At 41.0% G+C, this 23,337-nt stretch overlaps 2 protein-coding genes and 1 long non-coding RNA gene across 7 annotated transcripts in view; 2 read left to right on the top strand and 1 right to left on the bottom strand.

Moving 5' to 3' along the window:
* Nucleotides 1–11,864, bottom strand: part of MGAT4D (MGAT4 family member D) — a 62,973-nt gene extending 51,109 nt beyond the window's left edge. For 3 of the 4 annotated variants that reach the window (XM_061384132.1, XM_061384134.1, XM_061384133.1), the window contains exon 1: nucleotides 659–752. In XM_061384132.1, coding sequence (XP_061240116.1) covers nucleotides 659–752 — 94 coding nt within the window. Of the gene's footprint in view, nucleotides 1–658; nucleotides 753–11,783 lie in introns of those variants that run through there. The other variant, XM_061384135.1, reaches the window with a different exon arrangement.
* Nucleotides 956–6,895, top strand: LOC133228574 (uncharacterized). Its single transcript, XR_009730271.1, has 2 exons — nucleotides 956–1,045; nucleotides 6,609–6,895. It is a non-coding gene; the product is annotated as an uncharacterized LOC133228574 (long non-coding RNA).
* Nucleotides 11,865–12,076: 212 nt separating the features above from the next.
* Nucleotides 12,077–23,337, top strand: part of ELMOD2 (ELMO domain containing 2) — a 29,425-nt gene continuing 18,164 nt past the window's right edge. Inside the window, exons 1-5 of one of the 2 annotated variants that reach the window (XM_061384137.1) lie at nucleotides 12,077–12,163; nucleotides 13,285–13,435; nucleotides 14,851–14,879; nucleotides 21,146–21,243; nucleotides 23,074–23,203. In XM_061384137.1, the coding sequence (XP_061240121.1) occupies nucleotides 13,294–13,435; nucleotides 14,851–14,879; nucleotides 21,146–21,243; nucleotides 23,074–23,203 (399 nt within the window). In that variant the 5' untranslated portion in view covers nucleotides 12,077–12,163; nucleotides 13,285–13,293. Of the gene's footprint in view, nucleotides 12,164–12,748; nucleotides 12,816–13,284; nucleotides 13,436–14,850; nucleotides 14,880–21,145; nucleotides 21,244–23,073; nucleotides 23,204–23,337 lie in introns of those variants that run through there. The other variant, XM_061384136.1, reaches the window with a different exon arrangement.

Genomic DNA, 23,337 nt, shown 5'->3' with positions numbered 1-23,337 from the left:
ACCTTGGTGCATTTCAAAGCGGTAACACACATGGTTCATTTGAGAAAGATCAGGTGCTAAACCAGTACTCTAAATTCATAGTGTCTCTCTCCCCGTCACCTCATCCCTAAGCAAAACAAAACCAAAAACGCTTGGGAGCCCTGAAGTGTGACTCAAAACTTACATTTTGATAGAATACGAAAGAGGAAAGAGGCTGGCTGTGTAAAAGGAGTTCCTAAAGTCAGATATTCACATTAAAAACAAACAAACAAACAAAACAAAAAAAAAAAACAAAAAAAAACGATGGGGAAAAGAACGACGAACTGTGTGGAATGCAGGGCACTTCGGAAGGGGCCCTTGAACCTCTGTGGGGAAAACAGCCCGCAGAGGCGAGGGGACCAGGGAACCCCGCTGACCTGCCATTAGCGCGCGCGCCCCGCAGGGGTCCCGACCACCCGGTGAGCCAGGGGCGCTCTTTACAGTTTAACCGCTGGCCGTTTAAGGGCGTGGTGGTGGCGGGGTGTGGGGGTCACATCTGAAAGACCCTAATATGAGAGCGAGAGACAGCCATCATGTTCCCACATCTTCCCACTTTTCTCCAACACGGCTGCTCCAGTCATCTTGGAGCCCTGAAACCCCAGAACCGAAAAAAAGGCGGGAGAAGCCAGGCGCCGCTTACTGGTTTGAGTCATCCTGGAAATGCAGAAGCAGGAGAAGCTGAAGAGCACGACAGCGATGAGCGTGATGAGCAAGTTCACGTGCCTGGTCCTCATGGTGCTGATTCGACGGCGGCGGCCCCCCACACCTTGGCTAGAACAGCAGTGCACACAGCAACCACCCCGCCACCGGCTAAGGATGGGCACGCACTGTGCCTGCCCCCCGGGGCGCGCGCCGCTGCGCCCCTCCCCGGCGTCGCAAGGAACCTAGCTCCCCCAACCCCCACCCACCCACCACACACGCACCCAGCTCCCTTCCCCCAGCAGCAGTTTTGGCCTTCTATCCTGAACCGCTTGCCAGGGCTGCTGATTTTTAAATGAAATAAGCTATACGAAAGCTCCCACTCCAGGTGAGTGCTTAATAACTTTATTGTCCTGTAAGATATCGCTTTAGCCAGACTCTGGGCTAAACAGTTTGCATACATGACCTCATTAAGTCCTCACAAAATCTCAGTCTTTTTTTAAAAGTATAAAATGAAAATAACATCATCTTCCTAATATGCTGAGCAACTTGCTTCAAGTTGCACTGCTGGAAGCGGTTCCTTTTTTCTCATACAAAGTACAAACTTTGTACATGGACAAGAATTTCCTAAAGAAAATATGTGTCTTTACTTGGAATTTGCTAGCCTTAAATGGACTTTCCTGGTGACTCAGGTGGTACAGAATCTGCCTGCAATGTGGGAGGCAAGGGTTAGATCCTGGGTTGGGAAGATCACCTGCAGAAGGGCACACCAACCCCCTCCAGTATTCTTCCCTGGAGAATCCCATGGACAGAGGACTGAGCAGCTTAGCACATACACAGCACAGCCTTAAATAGTAACTGTCAAGTGCCCAAGTGACTTGGGAGGCTTAGATTTTTGTGTGGGGAGTGACCAAGACTAGACATTCAGTTTAATCCCCTTACCTTTATTTTAAAATATTTTGGTACCCCGTCCCCCAAAGAAAGGAGCAGGGAGTCAAGTTTTGTGGGGAAAAAACAAAACAAAAAAGTTGTAAATACAATGAGCAACAGCCCAAGAGAGATTTGCTGGGCTCAGCCAAGTTTAAGGTATCAGCTTCTCAGATTTTTACCCAAAACTGGGAAACACTAGGAGAACATCAGTAGGGTTATACTCTCTGGGCAGGTTAAATGTGGTTTGTTTTTTGGGTTCTCTGCTCTGATCTCTCTTCTTATTTGGGATTCCCTGGCAGTGTCTGGTAGCAATCATTCTACTACTACTTCAAATCAGCACTGCACCACTGATTGGGCTAATTTCTGGCCCCATGACAGGAGAAAGATTAGAACACAAGCCAGCGTGAGGATGCTATTTAAGGTGCGTTTACTCATGAGTGAAAGGCTAGAAGTTGTGGCCTTCAGTTAAGCAGTGATCTACCCAGGTGCCAAAAGAGGAAGCTCAGAGGAATAAATACCTCTACTTTCTTCTCCTCCATCCCTTCAGTCTCTTGCCAGTGCTTCCTACTGGCTAAGTTCTACTGGGAACCAAAAGAAAAGGAACTTCAGCTTGATGTACTATATGCTATATTATACGACCCTTCCTCCCGACCTATGAAGCAGGGTGGGAAAAGATATAGAGTAGATTGAAGTGGGAGAACCCACCTATCCAGCACAAAGGAATTTCCAAATCAGTGTTTCATTGTTCTCTTACCTGAGCTCCAGTGTCTCATTAACTGTCTTCTCAGCACTTCTTGGATGTCCCGAAAGATGATGTTCAAACTTCTTCCCCAAGCTAGCTATCTTCCCACAGTCATTTGACTTTTGTCAAGGTCACCATAGTTTTCCTGATCAATTTACTCTTTTTCATTATGCCCCATAATTTATAAATCTTTACAGTCCTCCTTTGAAATGTCTCATCTTCCAGACCTGCACTTCTGTTGCTCTAACACTACCCCAATAGCCATATTCTTACGATGATACTCAGGCTGGCCACGCTGTAGTATCTACACTCTGCAGTCCACTTTTTACTCCAGTAGATTTCCAGTTCTCTAGTGTCAATTGTCTCATTTAAGTAGCTCCATTCTTCCGTAGTGATAAAGTTCAACCCATCAGGCTGTTCTCTGCTTTCTCAAGAGTATTTCCTGATATTCCCTTACATGCCTTAAGGACCTGCCAGACTCAATTCTATCCTGAACATGTCATGTTCACGCTTCTGTTTCTGTGCCTTTTCTCTTGATATTTACCCACAGTCCAGGATGCCCAGTCTCCTCCCTGACCGTTCAACTGCTTTCCACCTCTCAAGGTCTCAAGTTTGCTGTGTTTCATGAATCAAAATGTGACTACAGCAGACCACTTCTCTGAATGCTTTTAGTGTATCAGGTATCTGCCTTTCATTTTGCTATAGGGGCAGAGATCCCCAAGATGAGCTTGAGTTATATCCACGGTTAAGGGAGAAATTTATTTAAAGCAGATTGAATAATTGATGATTTTCCTAAGAAATGTACTTCCAGACATTCATGTCAGTGGTTAAGAAGGTTAATGGTATAGAGAATACTTGTGCATGGACGCCTGGGAAAAGAGGGCTTCCTGCTTCTTTACCATACCATGTAGATGAGCTCTGGGAGAAAAAGAGCTGGCTGTGGGAAGAAGCTGGAGGCCTGTTTCCAAGGAGACCATGGGACTCACAGGAGGAAAAACTGCTTCAGAGCCTAATTTCCCCAAATAAACAATAAATATACTGAAACAACCCTGTACACATAAACCTCATGGGTAAGGGTACAATGAGAGCCCAACAAAATTTTGGTAGGCATAGTTACGTTGATAACTTACAAGGCCTTATATATAAAGAAAAACCTCACTGTAAACAGGCCTAATTGAACAAGTCCATTTGCCCAGAAAAAAGTCCTAGGATTATTTTCCATCCTGCTAAACTGAAGGAAAGCGATTTAATAGCCAAGAGTTTCTAATTGTTGAATCTTTCTAAATTTTGCTCTTAACTGCTTCTGAATGTCACTAGATTTTTGTTGGTATTGGAAGGAGCAAATCAGGATATCCAATGGAAAAAGAGCTGGTGCTTTAATTTATCCACATAGTTCATCTCTGTTGGAAAACCCAAGGAGGCCATGATGCTAGGCTCAAAAGGATGATGGATTTATTCAAAACACCCAGGCTCTGTGTGATACAACTGATGTTTGTAGAAACACTTTGTATTTGCATCAAGACTCTTAGATCCAAATGGTGAAAAGGCAAGCTTACTGCTTATTTCTATACATTTTACTATAAACTGTATGCTATTATAATTCAAATATGTATATACAGTCTAAGTCATAAATCCAAACACATTATCTTCATATTCACTATTTATTTACTTCATAGTGATGATTTAAACATATTAACAACCAATTAAAGTACAACCAGCTCCAGGAACACATGAACTTCGAAACCTCTATGGATTAATACAGTAGACGTTTTGTTCTTGCTCAAGTAATGACCAATTGACCAGCAATTTTCTATGTGATCGCTTGGGATTCCAGGCCCTTCCATGGTGTGGCTCCCTTTTCCTCTCAGCTTTTGGAATTCTTTCCATTTCACTGGGGGATTGGGGGCAACTGTGTGGAGAAGAAACTGGGACCAGAATAAACACTTTTATTTTCATTGATACAAAGTTGATGTACAGTATTATATAACTTACAGGTAGTAACCAATGGGTGCATCACCCAGATTCGCTTACTGGTTACTGCCTATAACTCTTTTTAACATGTCCAAACATTGCCTGAGGCAAAGAACTAAGTTCTCCCTCCACCATCTTCTATGCTCTCAATTGGCCCATTGCTTGAACTTACCTTGACATCATCTGACTGTTTTTACTGTCTATAGAACAAATGGTAGCTGTTTTTTATATTCTGGTTTGTACTATGCAGGGTCTCTTATGGAAACCAAGAAAGTTGTCTCATTTTAGTGCAAAGAGTCATGAGGTTTAGACAGTTTAGCCACAGAAGTGAACTTCGAATTAGTCCAAAAGCAGAGATTCTGCCTGCTATGTGTTATAACTCCACAGAGACAATTCTCAGGACAGGAATTTCATTTCATTTGAGAATTTTGTTGTGCAGCTTCTTGCTGATATCACCCATATTATATCACAGGTAGTTCAGACCTTAATATAATTCGCCACTCTTAAGTTATGGGGACTGTTTATGTGTGCTAAGCTGCTTCAGTAATGTCTAACTCTCAATCCTATGGACTATAGCCCACCAGACTCCTCTGTCCATGGGATTCTCCAGGCAAGAATACTGGAGTGGGTTGCTATGCCCTTCTCCAGGGGATCTTCTCAACACAAGGATCAAACCCATGTCTCTTCCATCTCCTGCATTGGCAAGCAGGTTCTTCACCACCAGCGCCATGGGGACTGTTTATACCAGACCACAAACAGCATGCTGGCAAACTGGCTCTCTTAGTGCCATCATCAGGAACTTTTTGAGCCCCAAATCCCAGTGGTCACCACAAGGTGGCAGTATTATATTTAATTCAAAGTTTCCAATTTGAATATATTGTAGCATCAGAAACTTATGTATGAATTATGTAAAATTATGTATGAGTGTGTTAGAACTGAGGGTTGCAGCAGCAGCCTTGGGCCAGTATCTATTATATATTTTTCATAGTTTGTCAAATATTCCTTTAAGGCGTGGTGCCTCCTTTTTATTGATAGAGTCCTCGAGGGGGAGTAATGTATTGTTTATTTATATAACACCTCTAGAGGCCCTAAGTTACCTTTAGAAATTTCACTGATTTAGCTAAGCTCTTAATCTAAACTGGATTGATTCTGTGCATCATATGTACCAGTAACAGCTCTCATATCTCCTAAGTGTCTCCTTCCAGGGTGGGGAATGATCATGATGTAATCAGTATAATGAATTAATTTCATTTTGATAGTGATCATCTCTAAATACGGTCTCACCAAATTTTAGCAGTGAGTTGGAGTCCCCAAGGTCAGATGTCGTTGAAGAAGAACCATAAACATATTATACATTTCTTTTCCTGTACAAGGAAACTGATCTTACTCTGAGAGTGAGATCAAGAAGATACCATAGCTGTGAAGGGAACCCTCCTATACTGTTGATGGGAATGTCAGTTGGTGCACCCACTATGCAAAACAGTCTGGAGGTTCCTAAAAAGACTACCACTCCTGGGCATACATTTGGAAGAATGGAAAACAAAAAGTTACATACACACCAATGTTCATAGCAGCACTATTTATAGCAGCCAACACATGGAAGCAGCCTAATGTCCACTGACAGATGAATGGGTAAAGAAGATGTGGTACATATACACAATGGAATATTACTCAGCCATAAAAAATAACAAACTAATGTCACCCACAAAAACATGGATGGGCCTGGAGATTATCACACTATGTAAAGTGAGTCAGACAAAGACAAATATCACATGATATCACTTATATGTGGAATCTTAAAAAAAAGTACAAATCAACTCACTTGCAAAACAAAAACAGACTCAGATATAGAAAACAAATTTATGGTTACCAAAGGGAAAAGGAGAGTGGTAATAAATTAGGAGTATGTGATTAATAGATACACACCACTAAATATAATAAAAACAAGGATTTACCATCTAGCACATGAAACCATATTCAGTATCTTGTAATAACCTATATGGAAAACAATCTGAAGCTGCATACCTGAAACTAACACAATATTGTAAATCAACTGTAGTCAAATAAATGTTAAAAAAAAGAAGACAGCATAGATGTCACAAAAAATATTGCAGTCAAAGTTTGTTGAACCTCTTATATAGTTTTTTAAAATACTTGGTACAACGGACACTTAATTTAAATCATGGTAACTACCTTGGTTATTTTGATTTTTTAAGATTTTTAAAATGTGGGCCATTTTTAAAGTCTTTATTGAATTTGTTAAAATATTGCTTCTGTTGTTTATGTTCTGGTTTTTTGACCCTGAAAGCTTATGGGATCTTAGCTCCTCGACCAGGAATCAAACCCACGCCCCCTGAACTGGAAAGTGAAGTCTTAACCAATGGATCATCAGGGAAGTCCCAGCTGCTGCTGCTGCTGCTGCTGCTAAGTCGCTTCAGTCGTGTCCGACTCTGTGCGACCCCATAGAGGGCAGCCTACCAGGCTCCCCCGTCCCTGGGATTCTCCAGCTCCCTTGTTTAAATCATGATCACTAACAGTTATTTCCAAGGGTCTTTTCTTATGGACCACAGAGGATTAATAAAAAGCATTGGTGGAGATTAGCAGTGCTGCTTGCATTATTTTCTAACGAGAGATGAGATTTCCTATGTCTTTCCTGAACCTGACACTGCCTGGTATTAACTACAAACGGAGGTCTGAGCAGTCCTCGGGGCTTTCCTTTTGTATGTTTAATTGAAAACACATAAAAGGGCAAATTTCTGTCTCTTAAAAGACAGAAATGGCTTTAAGCTAGTAGTGACAAGGCACTTCATCACACCTACTCTAATTAGAGATTCGGGCAATGGCAAGCACTGGATAGTTCCTACTTTATTTCTCCAGCTTCAGCCTCACTGTGATTCTGGTGCTGCCTACCGTAACACTTGGGCTTCCCAGGTGGGGCTAGTGGTAAAGAACCTGCCAATGCAGAAGACATAAGAGACATGGGTTCAATCCCTGGGTCAGGAAGATCCCCTGGAGGAGGGCATGGCAACCCACTCCAGTATTCTTGCCTGGAGAATCCCATGGACAGAGGAGCCCGGCGGGCTACAGTCCATGGGGTTGCAAAGAGTCAGAAACAACTGATGTGACTGAGCATGTGCGCACACACCATAACATTTTCATTTGTCCCAAATTTCGATTTCGTACCTTAATATTGTCCTTCCATTCTCCTGATGATAATACAATACATTTTGCACCTCAGTTAGATGATCCCCCAAAGATTTTCCACTATCCTCTGCCACTCAACATCAACTGTATCATACAATCTTGGACCTCCTACCAGGGGTCAACTGAAGACTTCCTGACCCTCAAGTTAGTTGTGCTTTCCCCCCACAATCCTAATAGATGAAATAAAATAACTTCTCTGTGCTAAACACACCTTATTTCCCTCTTATCTTCAGCATCCTTAGCCCTAAACTCATCTAGGCTGGGATAACTGGAACAGACTTAGGTTAACTTAGGTGAGGTGGACACAGGAGCTAGAGTAGGTTTCCCTGCTCCCAATCATTGTTAATGTGCCACCAAACTCTCTGTAGGGTCCCTGTCAAAATTCTTGCTTCTTTACTCCCCCTCATTCTCACCCTCTGTTTGTTTGGTTTTTGTTTTGTTTTATTTTGGGGTTTTTTTGGATCAAATAAATAGTTCTACCCAATTCAGTGTTTATTTGCTTTGTTCTGGTTACTATCTTTACCCCAGCCCACTACCTTAATTCTGCATAGCTTACATTTTCTTTTCATTGGTAAAGCCCATTACTAGAAGCTGTACACATTTACCTTGTAATTCTGTGTATTGCCTTGGGCTTCCATTAAAAGAATTATATGGGGAATCCACACACAGGGGTCCCCTAAGCACAGTGTCTAACATAGTTTCAGGGAAGTGCAACACAAATCAGCATAAAACCAATCAGGGTTGTCACTGAACATAACATTTTAAAAAAAATTTTTATTGGAGGATATGGCAACCCACTCCAGTATTCTTGCCTGGAGAATCCCATGAACGGAGGAGCCTGGTGGGCTACAGTCCATGGGGTCGCAAAGAGTTGGACACGACTGAGCGACTTCACTTTCACTTTCACTTTCAGCTGCTTTACAGTGTTGTGCTAGTTTCTGCTGTACAACATCACATATGAGTCATAACTATGTGTGTGTATATATATGTATCCCTTCCCTCTTGAGCCCCCATCCCACCCCTCTAGGTCATCACAGAGCACCAGGCTGGGCCCCCTGTGTTATACAGCACCTTCCCTCTAGCTGTCTATTTTATACATGGTAGTGTATATATGTCAATGCTACTTTCTCAGTTCGTCCCACCCTCTCCTTTCCCTGCTGTGTCCCGAGTCCATTTTTTGTGTCTGTGTCTCCATTCCTTCCCTGTAAATAGGTTCATCAGTACTGTTTTTCTAGATTCTCTATATAGGCTTTAATATACAAAATTTGTTTTTCTGACTTACTTCACCCTGAATAACAGGCTCTAGGTTCATCCACCTCATTACAATTAACTCAAATTCATTCCTTTTTATGGCTGAGTAACATTCCATTGTGTATATGTACCACAACTTCTTTATCCATTCATCTGTTGATTGTCCTTAACATTTTTAATGCGTCTAAGGAAGTAATCCATTTCACTGTTAGTGGAAGGAGAATATAGTTTTCCTTCTCAGTATAAACTTGCTGCATTCCAGAGTTCACACACTTCAAAAGACTTGATGTTTTATTTGTGTCATCTATGGATGGGGGGCTTCCCTGGTGGCGCTAGTGGTAAAGAACCCACCTGCCAATGCAGGAAACATAAGAGACGCGTGTTCAATCCCTGAGTCAGGAAGATTCCCTGGAGGAGGGCATGGCAACCCACTCCAGTGTTCTTGCCTGGAGAATCCCATGGACAGAGGAGGCTGGAGGGTTGCAGTCCATAGGGTTGCAAAGAGTGGGACACGACTGAAGTGATTTAGACACACGGATGCACATGAATCAAACTGAACACCATAACAAATTGTTGATTAACAGTCATACCAAACAACTCTTCCCATTAAGCAGCTTCTAAATCAACAGTGCCTTGGCTGTTTAGTCTGAGAATCCAAGAAAGCAGAGATTCCTCAGTACTACTCAGAAATACAACCAAACTCCATTACACTATAGCCTTTGTTTTCCATGTAGGCATATCTAGTAAGACCTGGTCGAAATTTAGAAGTTAGTTCAGAGACCTAAGTAGGTCCTATCTTTTTGAAGACAGAATTCTAATCTTAGGATTTAACCATCATTTACCAGCCACATAGAAAAAGAAAGCCAAATAGAATAGGAGAGAGAGAAAGCCAGTCTTCCTTGAGGCACAGGACTGGTTTAATGTATCTGCTGCTGCTGCTAAGTCACTTCAGTCGTGTCTGACTCTGTGCGACCCCACAGATGGCAGCCCACCAGGCTCTGCCGTCCCTGGGATTCTCCAGGCAAGAACACTGGAGTGGGTTGCTATTTCCTTCTCCAATGCATGAAAGTGAAAAGTGAAAATGAAGTCACTCAGTCGTGTCCGACTCTTCAAGACCCCATGGACTGCAGCCCACCAGGCTCCTCCATCCATGGGATTTTCCAGGCAAGAGTACTGGAGTGGGGTGCCATTGCCTTCTCCAATGTATCTGCTGCTGCTGCTGCTGCTGCTAAATCACTTCAGTCGTGTCCGGCTCTGTGCGACCCCATAGACGGCAGCCCACCAGGCTCCGCCGTCCCTGGGATTCTCCAGGCAAGAACACTGGAGTGGGTTGCCATTGCCTTCTCCAATGCATGAAAGTGAAAAGTGAAAGTGAAGTCGCTCAGTCGTGTCTGACTCTTCAAGACCCCATGGACTGCAGCCCACCAGGCTCCTCCATCCATGGGATTTTCCAAGCAAGAGTACTGGAGTGGGTTGCCATTGCCTTCTTACAAGCAAATGAATTTGTGGCAGACAAGGAAATCATATGCACAAGGCGTTATAATGGACAGTGATCCTACTTCCAATAAATCAGTTCAATCAACTTCCTGAGTTCTGACCAAACGGGTGAGCATTCTCCTCTCCCGGAGAAAAACCTGGATAGACATGGGCTAACAGGCAGCATGGAGACAATAAGAACAGTTCCTTTCTTGCCCCTCCCCCACTCAGTGTAGCACCTTGAAAAGGTAAAAGAATTACATAATTGTACTACAGAATTATCTCACTCTCTATTATATGAAGGTATTATGTAATACTAGACCCCTAAAATAGAAGTTTGTTTCTAGATCTTAAATTTGCCAGACTGGCTGTGTAACTTTGCCTTTTGAATATTTTTTATGTACAATAAAAAAATATTCATTGAGATGATCTTTAAGTTCCTTTCAAGATCTGAGTCTATGTTTTATCATTATAGTATACGTCCAGATTTCATTGCCAAGTTGGTTGCTTCTATGGGTCAGGGATGAAGACTTACGCACCCTTCACATGTCTACTGTTTTACAATTAGCGCCTTTTTGAAAAATGTGGTTGAGGTGTGGAAGAGTGTGTACCGCTGCTTCAATCTGTGTTAACAATGAGATGGAGGGAGGGAATATTACATATACCTGTCTCTCTCTCTCTCTCTCTCTCTCTATATATATATATATGTATACACACACACACACATTTTCATAGAATACCCCTGAAAGTATAAAAAACTAATACTGGTTGCTTTTGAGCAAGGGGTTGAGGGGCCAGGAGTTGTGCATGGGTGAGTAAAAGTCATTTTTCAATATAGGTTGTCCTTTGTACTTATATTTTACTCTCCCCCTGGTCTTTCTTCTCCAACCATACTGTCCTTTTGCTAGTCCTCCAACTTACAAAGTATGCTCCTGATTCAAGCCCTTCGCATTTGCTATTCTAGTGTCTAGAATACTCTTCCTCCAGATTCTCTCCCTGTCTTACTTCACTCAGATCACTACTCAAGTGGCACTGTAACACGGAGACTGCCCTGACTATACTGTATGTAAATACACTCCTTCCTTTCCCTAATACCCTTTTACTTTAGTACCACCTGACATACTAAATATTTGCATTTATTTGGTGTATGACTCCCTTTTGGAACACTGCCTGGTGCATAACAGCCAATCAACAGATTACTTGACTTAATGAATACATTGTCTGAGGTTGGGTTTAAAAAAAAAAATCATGTACATAAATTACTTTTTCAAGAAAAAACAAACACCAGTTACGGGATAAATGTCCTATTAATTGACGATTAGATATATATTATGAAAGGACAAGGTCTAAATTTCTTTACTCAGCATACAGGGCTCTCCTTATCTTCCTGCTAGTGGCCGTGGGCAAGTCATTCAACATAAATTCCGTTTCCTCATCCATAAAGTGCTAATTACTTCACAGAGTTAAGACTAAATGTAGGTGAAAGTGCTTTTGTAACCTTGGCGCTATGAAAGTCACACAAAGCACATCGCTTCTCCAGTGCGCAACTGACCTGAAGTTGAAGGAGAGCGAAATCTTCAGAGCCCCTCCGACAAAGACCTATCTTTGACGCCGGACACGCCGCGAGGTAGCCGTTGTCAGGGCAACTGTCGCGCGTCTCCAGCCTCCGAGCACGCGCGACGGGGCCCCTCGGCGCGTCATTCTTTCAGAGGTCGCGATTGGTGGATTTCGGGCCAATCGGAGAAGCCGGTGGGGCGGGGCGGGGACGAGCAGTGTCCCGGGGAAGGCGTTCCCACCGTCTCGCTCCCCGACTTCCGGGTCGCGGTGCTTGCAGGGAGCGCACGGCTAGTAGCGTCGTTTCCGTTGCCGGCAGTTTGCAGTTGGGGAAACCGAGGCAGCTCCAGCTCCTCCTAGTTCTTCCGCTCCCTTGAGGTGGCTGCTGTTTGTTTTCCTCTCGCCCGGTGCTGCTTGGGTGCGGCTTCGCTGGAGGCGCGCGAGCCCCGTGGCGCCCTGCGGAAAGTCCACTGGGCGTCCGGGCCGGCGGGGCTTTGTGCGAGCCGTTCCCTCCCACTCGCGGGAAGGGCGCGAGCTGGATTCGGCCAGACTCCGGGAGGGGGGCTCGGCGGCGCAGCGACACCCCAAGGGCTGGGGAGCTCTGGCGCCTCGAGGCTGGCGTTCCCTCTGCTTGGCAGTTCGGCTTCTTTTGTTCTGATGAGCGCGGACCAGATGGATTCTTTTTAAAGTCACAGTTCAGCCCGTCTCTGATTGCACAGATTCTGCGCTGACTTGAGGGGATTTCGAATTTGACAATCCCTCGGGAGACTATGTATCGGTGGGAATATTTAAGCCAGGACGGAGATGAGCTTTTTCTTTAGTTTTTAAGTAACTCCTCCTGACTTGCATTTCCCCCACCCCGCTCCATGTTAAGAACCGAAGATTTTTTTTCTTAGGGCATAAAGATTAAGTTTTATCGAGGGTGTAGTTTATCACTCTTTTTAGTATTTCTGCCCTTCACCTGTTGAATGGAAAATCAGCAATTAGCCAGGGTGTGATCTACTCCGTGTTCAACTTTGTACTTCAATTTGTAAGCTATATGTAGTGTTTTTGTTTGCTGGGATCACCTGACTGGGACACATGTAACTGGGTTATCCACGGGGTTAAGAAGAGTTGTTCCTTATACAAACAATTCTCATGTATACTGTATTTGATTTAATCGTTGCTTAGCTGGGATTCTTTCGTTCTTGGCCTGTTGATCCCTATTCTCAAAGAATAAGAAATTAAATAGTGAACCGAGAGCTTGAATCTAGGTAAATAGTTTTATTTTTACAGTTGTTTAGAAGAGGTAAATAGACCTTTTGACCAGCATCATTTAATTAATATAAATGGCGTATATTACACCTGCCATTGTTTTCTTAGATGCCTAACACTACTATAAAACAGACATGATGGATTAACAATGTAATTTGGGATTCAATGAGTTGGATAAACTAATTTTTCCCTTTAAAAAAATCCAATTTAGGGTCATTAAACCTGTCATATATTTCCTTCTGCAGGGAAAAAAAATGTTTATTGCTTTGTGGGAGTTCTTCTATGGGCACTTTTTTCGATTTTGGATGAAATGGCTCTTACGACAGATGACTGGAAAATGTGAATTGCAGCGAATTTTTGATACCTATGTAGGTGCACAAAGGACGCACAGGATAGGTAATGTTTTTCAAAAAAGAATGATTAAAAATGAACAAGATTCTGTTTTTCTCAGTACTGATTGTGACAGATGCTCTTGCATATCGTGATCAAATCACTTAATCTGTTTCATGATCTTTGAATCCTTCTCACTCTAAAACTGATTTTATGGAAAAAGAAACAATTATTTAATTCATCAGTGAATTTTAGATTATACTTGCAACCTACTTTCTAGAAAAAAAAAAATCTCTCTACTGCTATCACCCCTTTGAAATTTTCACTTAAGTAAAGGGGATCCATTTTTACATTCAGCATCCTTCAGTCTTAATTTCTCAATGCAGTTCATGAAAGAACAATCTGGTAATCCCTGAGAAAGATCATTAGACTGGAAATCTGCTCTGTCATACTGTGTAGCCAATAGCCACATGTGGCTGTTGAACACTTGAAATGTGATTGGTTTGAATTGAGATGTGCAGAGGTATGAAATATATGCTGGATTTCAAAGACTGTGTGAACAAAGAATGTAAAGGTGTCTCACTAATAATTGTTTATATTCATTGTATGTTGAAGTGATAATATTTTGGATCTTTGGGTTAAAATATATTAATGTTACTTTTATTAGTGTCTGTTACTCTCATATGGCTACTAGAAAATGTTAAGATGTAAATGTTAAATGTGAACATACATGGTTCACATTTGGGCTTGCATTATTTCTGTTGAACAGTGCTGCTCTTTAACCTTCTAAAATTGATCAGCTTTCCATGCTAAATTGAAAATATTACTTTAAATTAGAACACAGATGAGTGAGAAGTGTGACTGAGGTCATTTCTCCTTGACCAGAGTAAGGCAGACCAGGGATGCACTGCACTTCATGCTCACGGTGTTAAATGGGAAAATCATGACTTAACCAAAACCTCTTTTGTGTTGAACAAGTGCGCTTCAACTAAGAAATCCACCCCTGTTAGATGTGAGCAGTGGGTGTTGGTAGCCAAGACAACAGGCAAAGAATGGCAGACGGTCAGGGAGGGAACCTCAGGGCATCTGGATAACTGAAGTTTAATTACTTCCTAAGATTTTTCACAAATTTCTGACTGACTTAAATTCTTGCTTGATCTTAAGAGTTGCCCTTTTGACTACTCTGAAGAGAGTAGTACCTCTTGATAAGAAAAAAAATGTAAAAATTATTGTATCATCTAGAGCTATTAAAATAATTTGTTATTTTCTCAGTATTTATAATATTTGTTTATAGAGTAATTCACAAACAGTAAGTAATAAAGTACCTCTTGATAAGTACCTCTTGATAAGAAAAAAAATGTAAAAATTATTGTATCATCTAGAGCTATTAAAATAATTTGTTATTTTCTCAGTATTTATAATATTTGTTTATAGAGTAATTCACAAACAGTAAGTAATAATATTCTTTTGCTTCTTTTCAGAAAATTCCTTGACATACTCCAAGAATAAGGTAGGATCATATCAAGGTAATAATTCTAGAAAATTAACTTGGAGATACTTTTTCTTTAAAAGAATGTCTTAGTTTTAGAGTTAATTATTTTTAGTGTGCTACTAGAAGAGTCTTTGCTGTAAAGAGTATTGTGTGAAGTTTTCCCACTTAAGAAGTAGTATTCTATTTTTTAAAACACTTTTTTCTCTTTGTGTGTGTGAGGAGGGGGGGAGCGTACAATACTTGTCACAAAGAAGTATTTGAATAATTTGTTCTGTTTTGAGGTTTTGCTTGTTTATTTTACCTCAAAACTTGATAACTTGTGGGAAAGCAAAGTGTTTAGGGGGAAAGCCTTCTCATAGATTGTGTCCTTAGGATAGGTTTGGATAGTTATTTGGGTTTTCAATAGAAAACCTTTTGATCCAAAATAAGCCACTTTTTATTACTCATGCTATCGATTAGTCAGCTACTGCTGTATTGCTGTGGTTTAGTCTCTAAGTTGTGTCCAGCTCTTTGTGACCTCATGGACTGTAGCACACCAGGCTCCTCAGTCTTCCACTATCTCCACAGTTTGCTCAAATTCATGTCCATCAAGTCAGTGATGCTATCCAACCATCATCCTCTGCCACCCACTTCTCATTTTGTCTTCACTCTTTCCCAGCATCAGAGTATTTTCCAGTGAGTTGGCTCTTCGCATCAGGTGGCCAAAGTATATGAACTTCAGCATCAGTCCTTCCAATGAGTATTCAGGGTTGATTTCCTTTAGGATTAACTGCCTTGATCTCCTTGCATTCCAAGGGACTCTTGTAAGAGTCTTCTGTGTAACAGACTTATAAAATCTCAGTGACATATACCAAAGTTAGTTATTTCTTATTCATATATCTGTGGGCCGACTGGACAGGCTCTTCCTCAAGCTGGTGCCAAGTTCAGGTCTGTTCCAGTTATCTCATTCTGGGATCCAGATTGAAAAGAATCCACATTGATTCATAGTAAATCATTGGAGCTCCAACCACACAAATATATTTTAAGTTTTCTTGTGTCATGTGTCATTAACATGCCTAGAATAAGTTACATGGCCAAGCCCAAGTCAAGGGATGGAGAAATACATTCTGCTCACCATAAACCCATGTTAGACATGTGGGTATATAATTCAGTTACATGGGAATGAAAAATAGGGGCCGATTATTCAGTCTAACACATGCTATACTTCCCTAGGGTAGTTCACAGTTTTTTTCCTCTGTATATAGATTAGTTGGTGTGGCAGAGGTAGAGTGTGGGTCATCTAGATTCTTGTTTGAGTAACATCAGATCAGATCAGATCAGATCAGTTGCTCAGTCGTGTCCGACTCTTTGCAACCCCGTGAATCGCAGCACGCCAGGCCTCCCTGTCCATCACCAACTCCCGGAGTTCACTGAGACTCACGTCCATCGAGTCAGTGATGCCATCCAGCCATCTCATCCTTTGTCGTCCCCTTCTCCTCCTGCCCTCAATCCCTCCCAGCATCAGAGTCTTTTCCAATGAGTCAACTCTTTGCATGAGGTGGCCAAAGTACTGGAGTTTCAGCTTCAACATCATTCCTTCCAAAGAAATCCCAGGGCTGATCTCCTTCAGAATGGACCGGTTGGATCTCCTTGCAGTCCAAGGGACTCTCAAGAGTCTTCTCCAACACCACACAGTTCAAAAGCATCAATTCTTCGGCGCTCAGCCTTCTTCACAGTCCAACTCTCACATCCATACATGACCACAGGAAGAACCATAGCCTTGACTAGACGGACCTTAGTTGGCAAAATAATGTCTCTGCTTTTGAATATGCCATCTAGGTTGGTCATAACTTTCCTTCCAAGGAGTAAGCATCTTTTAATTTCATGGCTGCAGTCACCATCTGCAGTGATTTTGGAGCCCAGAAAAATAAAGTCTGACACTGTTTCCACTGTTTCCCCATCTGTTTCCCATGAAGTGGTGGGACTGGATGCCATGATCTTCGTTTTCTGAGTGTTGAGCTTTAAGCCAACTTTTCACTCTCCACTTTCACTTTCATCAAGAGGCTTTTGAGTTCCTCCTCACTTTCTGCCATAAGGGTGGTGTCATCTGCATACCTCAGGTTATTGATATTTCTCCCAGCAATCTTGATTCCAGTTTGTGTTTCTTCCAGTCCAGCGTTTCTCATGATGTACTCTGCATATAAGTTAAATAAACAGGATGACAATATACAGCCTTGACGAACTCCTTTTCCTATTTGGAACGAGTCTGTTGTTCCATGTCCAGTTCTAACTGTTGCTTCCTGACCTGCATACAAATTTCTCAAGAGGCAGATCAGGTGGTCTGGTATTCCCATCTCTTTCAGAATTTTCCACAGTTTATTGTGATCCACACAGTCAAAGGCTTTGGCATAGTCAATAAAGCAGAAATAGATGTTTTTCTGGAACTCTCTTGCTTTTTCCATGATCCAGCAGATGTTGGCAATTTGTAAGTGGATCACAACAAACTGTGGAAAATTCTGAAAGAGATGGGAATACGAGACCACCTGACCTGCCTCCTAAGAAATCTATATGCAGGTCAAGAAGCAACAGTTAGAACTGGACATGGAACAATAGATTGGTTCCATATCGGGAAAGGAGTATGTCAAGGCTGTATATTGTCACTCTGCTTATTTAACTTATGTGCAGAGTATATCATGCGAAATGCAGGGCTGGAGGAAGCACAAGCTGGAATCAAGATTGCCTGGAGAAATACCAATAACCTCAGATATGCAGATGATATCACCCTTATGGCTGAAAGCGAAGAAGAATTAAATAGCCTCTTGATGAAAGTGAAAGAGGAGAGTGAAAAGTTGGCTTAAAACTCAACATTCAGAAAACTAAGATCATGGCATCTGGTTCTATCACTTCATGGCAAATAGATGGGGAAACAGTGGAAACAGTGGGAGACTATTTTTTGGGGCTCCAAAATCACTGCAGATGGTGACCACAGCCATGAAATTAAAAGATGCTTGCTCCTTGGAAGAAAAGCTATGATGAACCTAGACAGCATATTAGAAAGCAGAGACATTATTTTGCCAACAAAGGTTCTTCTAGTCAAAGCTATGGTTTTTCCAGTAGTCATGTATGGATGTTAGAGTTGGACTATAAAGAAAGCTGAGCACTGAAGAATTGATGCTTTTGAATTGTGGTGTTGGAGAAGACTCTTGAGAGTCCCTTGGACTGCAAGGAGATCCAACCAGTCAATCCTGAAGGAAATCAGTCCTGGGTGTTCATTGGAAGGACTGATACTGAAGCTGAAGCTCCAATACTTTGGCCACCTGATGTGAAGAACTGACTCATTTGAAAAGATCCTGATGCTGCGAAAGTTTGAAGGTGGGAGGACAAGAGGATGACAGAGGATGAGATGGTTGGATGCCATCACCGATTCAATGGACATGAGTTTGAGTAAGCTTCAGGAGTTGGTGATGGACAGGGAAGCCTGGTGTGTTACAGTCCATGGGGTCGCAGAGTCAGACACGACTGAGCAACTTCACTGTCACTATACGTCTCTAACTTTTTTAGATATTCATATATGTTTGTATTTGGTCGTGATGTACAGTGTGGATCTAGAGTTTAGGGTCAAACAATGTTGACTTTCTACTAGTGTCTAATGATACTGATATGAGTACCTGATTCATGCCAGAAAGAAAATGGACACTGTTGAATGTTGCAAACTTATCAGTTAAGTTCTGGAGAGTGACCTATAAAATAGGTGCTTTACTGATATAGTCTTTTATTTATAAATGGTCAGTATAACTCATACATGAATGAATATTGTGGGGAGCAGTGCAGAGTCCTACCTTTTTGTTCAGAATCTTACAGAATCTTATTTTGTTCAGAATCTTTTTCTCTCCTTCTTTAATAAGACTGTAGGGATCTAGAGTGTTACCAAATTGCTGATTCTAAAAATTTGTTTATACCTATCTACCCATATAGTTCCTTTAATAACTTGGAACACAATTTTATGAAGTAATAACATCATAAATTGTAGATGAACATCTGGAGAGATTCTGGAACTGGGAACTCTATTTCACAGATCTGTCTCTGTAACTATTATTACTAAAATTGATTTTAACATTTTCAGTCATGGAATTTGCTAGTGGGATTTCATGTGTTGTAAAATTATGCCCGAATTAAGTGAGACTGTATATAAGATGTTACTTTTTAAGAACTCTAGAGCCTTAGTCAAGTCCTTGAGCAAAGATTTGAGTGATTGCTATATGTTCAACATTCCATCAGGGTCTTTGGGATACGAAACAGTAAGTAAAAAACAAAATCTAATGTAATTATAAACAGGCATCTGGAGATGTAAGAGGTAAGGTGGGCTGAGGTGAAGTGTCTGGAGGCTTTAAGGTAGTAGTTGCAAGTTTAAAGAAAATAAGATGTTCATTATCTTTTATCTCCTTTACTGGCTACTAAAGTTCACTAGAGAACTACACATTAAAATTGTATTCTTATGATTTTATTATTTGAAAATTGCTAATTGTGTTTTCAAGAGCATACTAAAAAGAAATGGTCAACAAGTGGGTGCTTAAATTAAATCACAGGAGCTTTGTTTTCTTGAAGTTTTAAATCCAGCGTAACTTGTCAATAAGCTAATGGGCGAAGTCTCATCAGTTTAGACATACAATTTATGGTGTGTGTTGTATCTCATTTGTTTACTTCATTTACCCATACTTTGTAGAGTAAAATTGACTTCTGATTTTGTGATATTTCCATTAACTTGCTCTACTTTTTTATTTCTATGAAAAAAGTCTAAGTTCAGATTCTGTCACTTCCTTTGACTTTGTGCAAGTTACTCATTGTAAAAGGAAGGTATTAATATCCACATGGTTGTTTTAAGACTAGAGATGTTAATATGGAAGCAGTAATATATAAAAATAATAATGTTTTCAAAGTCAGTGAATGTAACTTGCCACATTAACAAAGTAAATCAGAAAAATATGGTCATTTCAGTAGATATTAAAAAAACTGTTTTGACAGAACTTAATACCCATTCATGATCAAAAACAGTCAACTAACTAGGAATAAAAGGAACTTTATCGTCATATTAAAGGCTGGCATGGTATGCAACACTGAAATATTGAATGCTCTGCACGTTCAGTTGGGAAAAAATGAGGATGTTTACTCTCCTTTTATCCAGCATTTGCTGGAAGACCTAAGCAGTGCAGTAAGGCAAAGAAAATAAATCTAAGACATAATGAGTGAAAAGAAATAAACTGTCTTTATTAACAGATGGCATAGTTTATGAGTATAGAAAATCCTAAGAAATCTAAAAATTACTGGCATTATTAGTAAATGAATTTAGCAATGTCCTAGGACATAGTATGTTTCTGTATGTTAACATAAACTTCTTAGAAACAAAAAAGAGAATAATTCCACTTACAGTAGCATATACTCAGGGATAAATTTAATGAAACCTGTGTAAGACTTCCACATTACAACTCCTTTTCCTGAGAAAACTTAAAATGGAAAGATATACTGTATTCATCAATTAGAAGAGTCAATATTGTTATGATGCCAATCCCCAAACTGACCTGTGGATTCAATGCAATTCCAGTCAAAATCCCAGCAAGTTATTTTTGAAGGGAGTGACAAGCTCATTTAAAGTTGATACAGAGTTTTAAGGGACCTGGTATAGCCCAAATAGTCTTCTCAAAGAACAAAGTTAAAGGACATATACTGTCTGACTTCCAAGACTTTCTAGGCAAAGAGATAAATATAACAGGTGAGACAACAGAAATAGGCCATATGTAACTTTTAAAAAGAATACTAAAGCAATTCAGTGAGATCAGGAAAGTATTGGAAAACCAGTAAAGTGCAGGAACAACTGGAACCAAATTGGGAGGGTCAGGGGTGGGGAGGCTCCTATCACTCTCTTCTTGTGAAAATTAATTTGATATGGACTTTAGACCTATATTTAAAATGTTAAGCCTTCTCAAAGAAACCATAGGAGAATATACATCTTCTACCATGGGTTAAGCAGAAGTTTCTTTTAGAGAAGAAATAGCATTACCATTTAAGAAAAAAATCAAAAAATTAGACTTCATCAGAATAAAAACTACTTATCAAAAACGCCTTTAAGAAATGAATTGGCAAGCCACACAGAAAACATTGACAGCACATATATCTGATTAAGGACTTATATCCAGTAAAGAACTTTTTAGAATTCAGTAATAAAAAGCACAATTGCCCTTTTGAAAATGCTCCTTGTTTTCCCCAGCTATAAGAGATTTTTCTCATACAGCTTTCTTTCACACAAATAGGTTTTACAGAAAGCTACACTTGTTGTTCAGAGTGAAGTGGACAGATGTGTAGAAGATATAATGAAGGAAAAGAATATTAACCCTGAGAAGGATGCCAGGTGTGTGTTTTTACAGTATTCTCATTTATCGTGTGCTTACATCCTGTGAGGTTAAAGATCACACAAAGTTGTGAAACATGAGAGGTGAAAGGTTTGTGAAAATCATCCAATTCAGTCCTTACACTTCACTCAATGAGGAAGTGAGGTCGGGAGAGGTGAGTAGTAGGAGATCTGAAACCTGTATCTCTGGGTCCCAGGACTTCCCTGGTGGCTTAGACGGTAAAGTGTCTGCCTTCAATGTGGGAGACCCGGGTTCCATCTCTGGGTGGGGAAGATCTCCTGGAGGAGGAAATGGCAGCCCACTCCAGTACTCTTGCCTGGAAAATCCCATGGACGGAGGAGTCTGGTAGGCTACAGTCCATGGGGTGGCAAAGAGTCAGGCGTGACTGAGCAGCGTCACTCCCTTACTCACTGGGTCCCAGTGCAGCAGTATTGTCAATTTACGTCTGCCTTCCCTGAAATAGCTTACCATCACTTTCCCAAACTGAAATGTGACTTCAGCACCTGTGTCCTTCTTTGTCTTCCAAAATTCAGTTCCTCCACCCTCCTCCAGGAAGGTCGTCTGTTACACAATTAACCCATTGTCCTATAGTCACTGATCTGCTCTTGCTCCTCCCCAAATGAATTCTGAGTTCCGTAAGAGAAGGACTTGACTTATTCCAGTTTTGTGTTCTCAGCACTAGTTTATTGAGATAGTAAATATTTAGCAATTTTTTCTTCATTTGGTATTTTCTATGTGGATATTGAGGAAGGAGTCATTTGTTTAGGCTGAAACAGGGAAAGGTACAGGAGAGAACTGTGACGATAATTCCACAGAAGAGGGAACGTTTGAGCTGTACCTCATTGAGTGGGTTGGGGAGGACATTTCATGCAGAGAAGGAGGCTACAAGGCACAGAGCCCTTGAGGATCTGGAAATGGTAGGGAGTCCTTTGCGGCCTGAGCGTTGGATAGACACAGAGCAGAGGCTGGAGAAGTGGGTGGGGTGCGAGGTCAGAGACACACACAAGAAGGCTCACACGTCACACTGAAAAACTTGGATTTGTCCTCTGTTTTTTGTTTTTGTTTTTTTTTTTTTAAGCGAACAAGCTGCATGATCAGATATGTATTTTAGGAAGATGGAGGGTAAATTTGAGGGTATAGGAGGCTGGTAGAAGGGATAAAGACAAAACAAGAAACTGAGTCATTTGGACAAGAGACGATGAAGCCATAAATATACCAGGTTAAACAGATATATGATGGGGGCTTTAAAGGGCATTTCAGAGCCAGAAAGGATAAGGGCTCGGGGACCTTTTGATGTGTTTTTGATGGAGAGGAGGGTCAGAACTCAGAGCATTCTAGCTTGGGGAACTAGCTTAGTGATTCCATGAACAGATTGAGAGACTGAGTTGAGAAGGAGCATGCTTCTTCAGGGAAGATAAGCTGTTGTGTTCGGGAGAACTGGGAGAACCTGTCATGGCGATGTGTGTTGTTTCATCCTTGGAAAACCAGGTCTGCTGTTAATATTGGGCAATAAAAATAGGGAAATGTGTGAGATTGCACAGAGAAAATGTGAAAAGAAGTGAACAAATGAAGGATTTGCACACTTTACGGTTTGCAGAGTTTGCTTTTCCTATGCAGCTTGCTCTCTTTCTAGGCCTTGTTCTATCTTACCGTACGTGATACTTTGTATAATGCTTTGTGTTTTCAGAGGCTCTTGATGCTTATTGTATGCAACTGAAAACTAGAAATTGCTTTCTAAATAGACATATGAACCACAAGCTATGGGAGGTGTTACTTTATTGTGGTAGGAAGGTATGTTTTTAAAAAATGATAATTTTTATCATTTTCAGTTTTAAAATCTGCATGAAGGCATGCTTACTACAGATATCTGGTTACAAACAGCTCTATTTGGATGTAGAAAGTGTGAGAAAAAAGCCGTATGATTCTGATAACCTGCAACATGAAAAGCTGCTTATCAAGGTAAGTTTTTGGCATTTTGTATTTTGAGTGACACTGGAAAATAAATCAGGCTTAAGATAGTAAGGCCTGTGTGCAATGTCTAGAGGCTTACACAGCTATCTGATTTCTTTGCCTCTTAGAAAATGTAATCATCC

The sequence above is a fragment of the Bos javanicus genome, chromosome 17 (genome assembly GCF_032452875.1).
Source record: "Bos javanicus breed banteng chromosome 17, ARS-OSU_banteng_1.0, whole genome shotgun sequence".
NCBI lineage: Eukaryota > Metazoa > Chordata > Mammalia > Artiodactyla > Bovidae > Bos > Bos javanicus.
The sequence above is the reverse complement of the archived record's forward strand: the minus strand, read 5'-3'. Positions and strand labels throughout refer to the sequence as shown.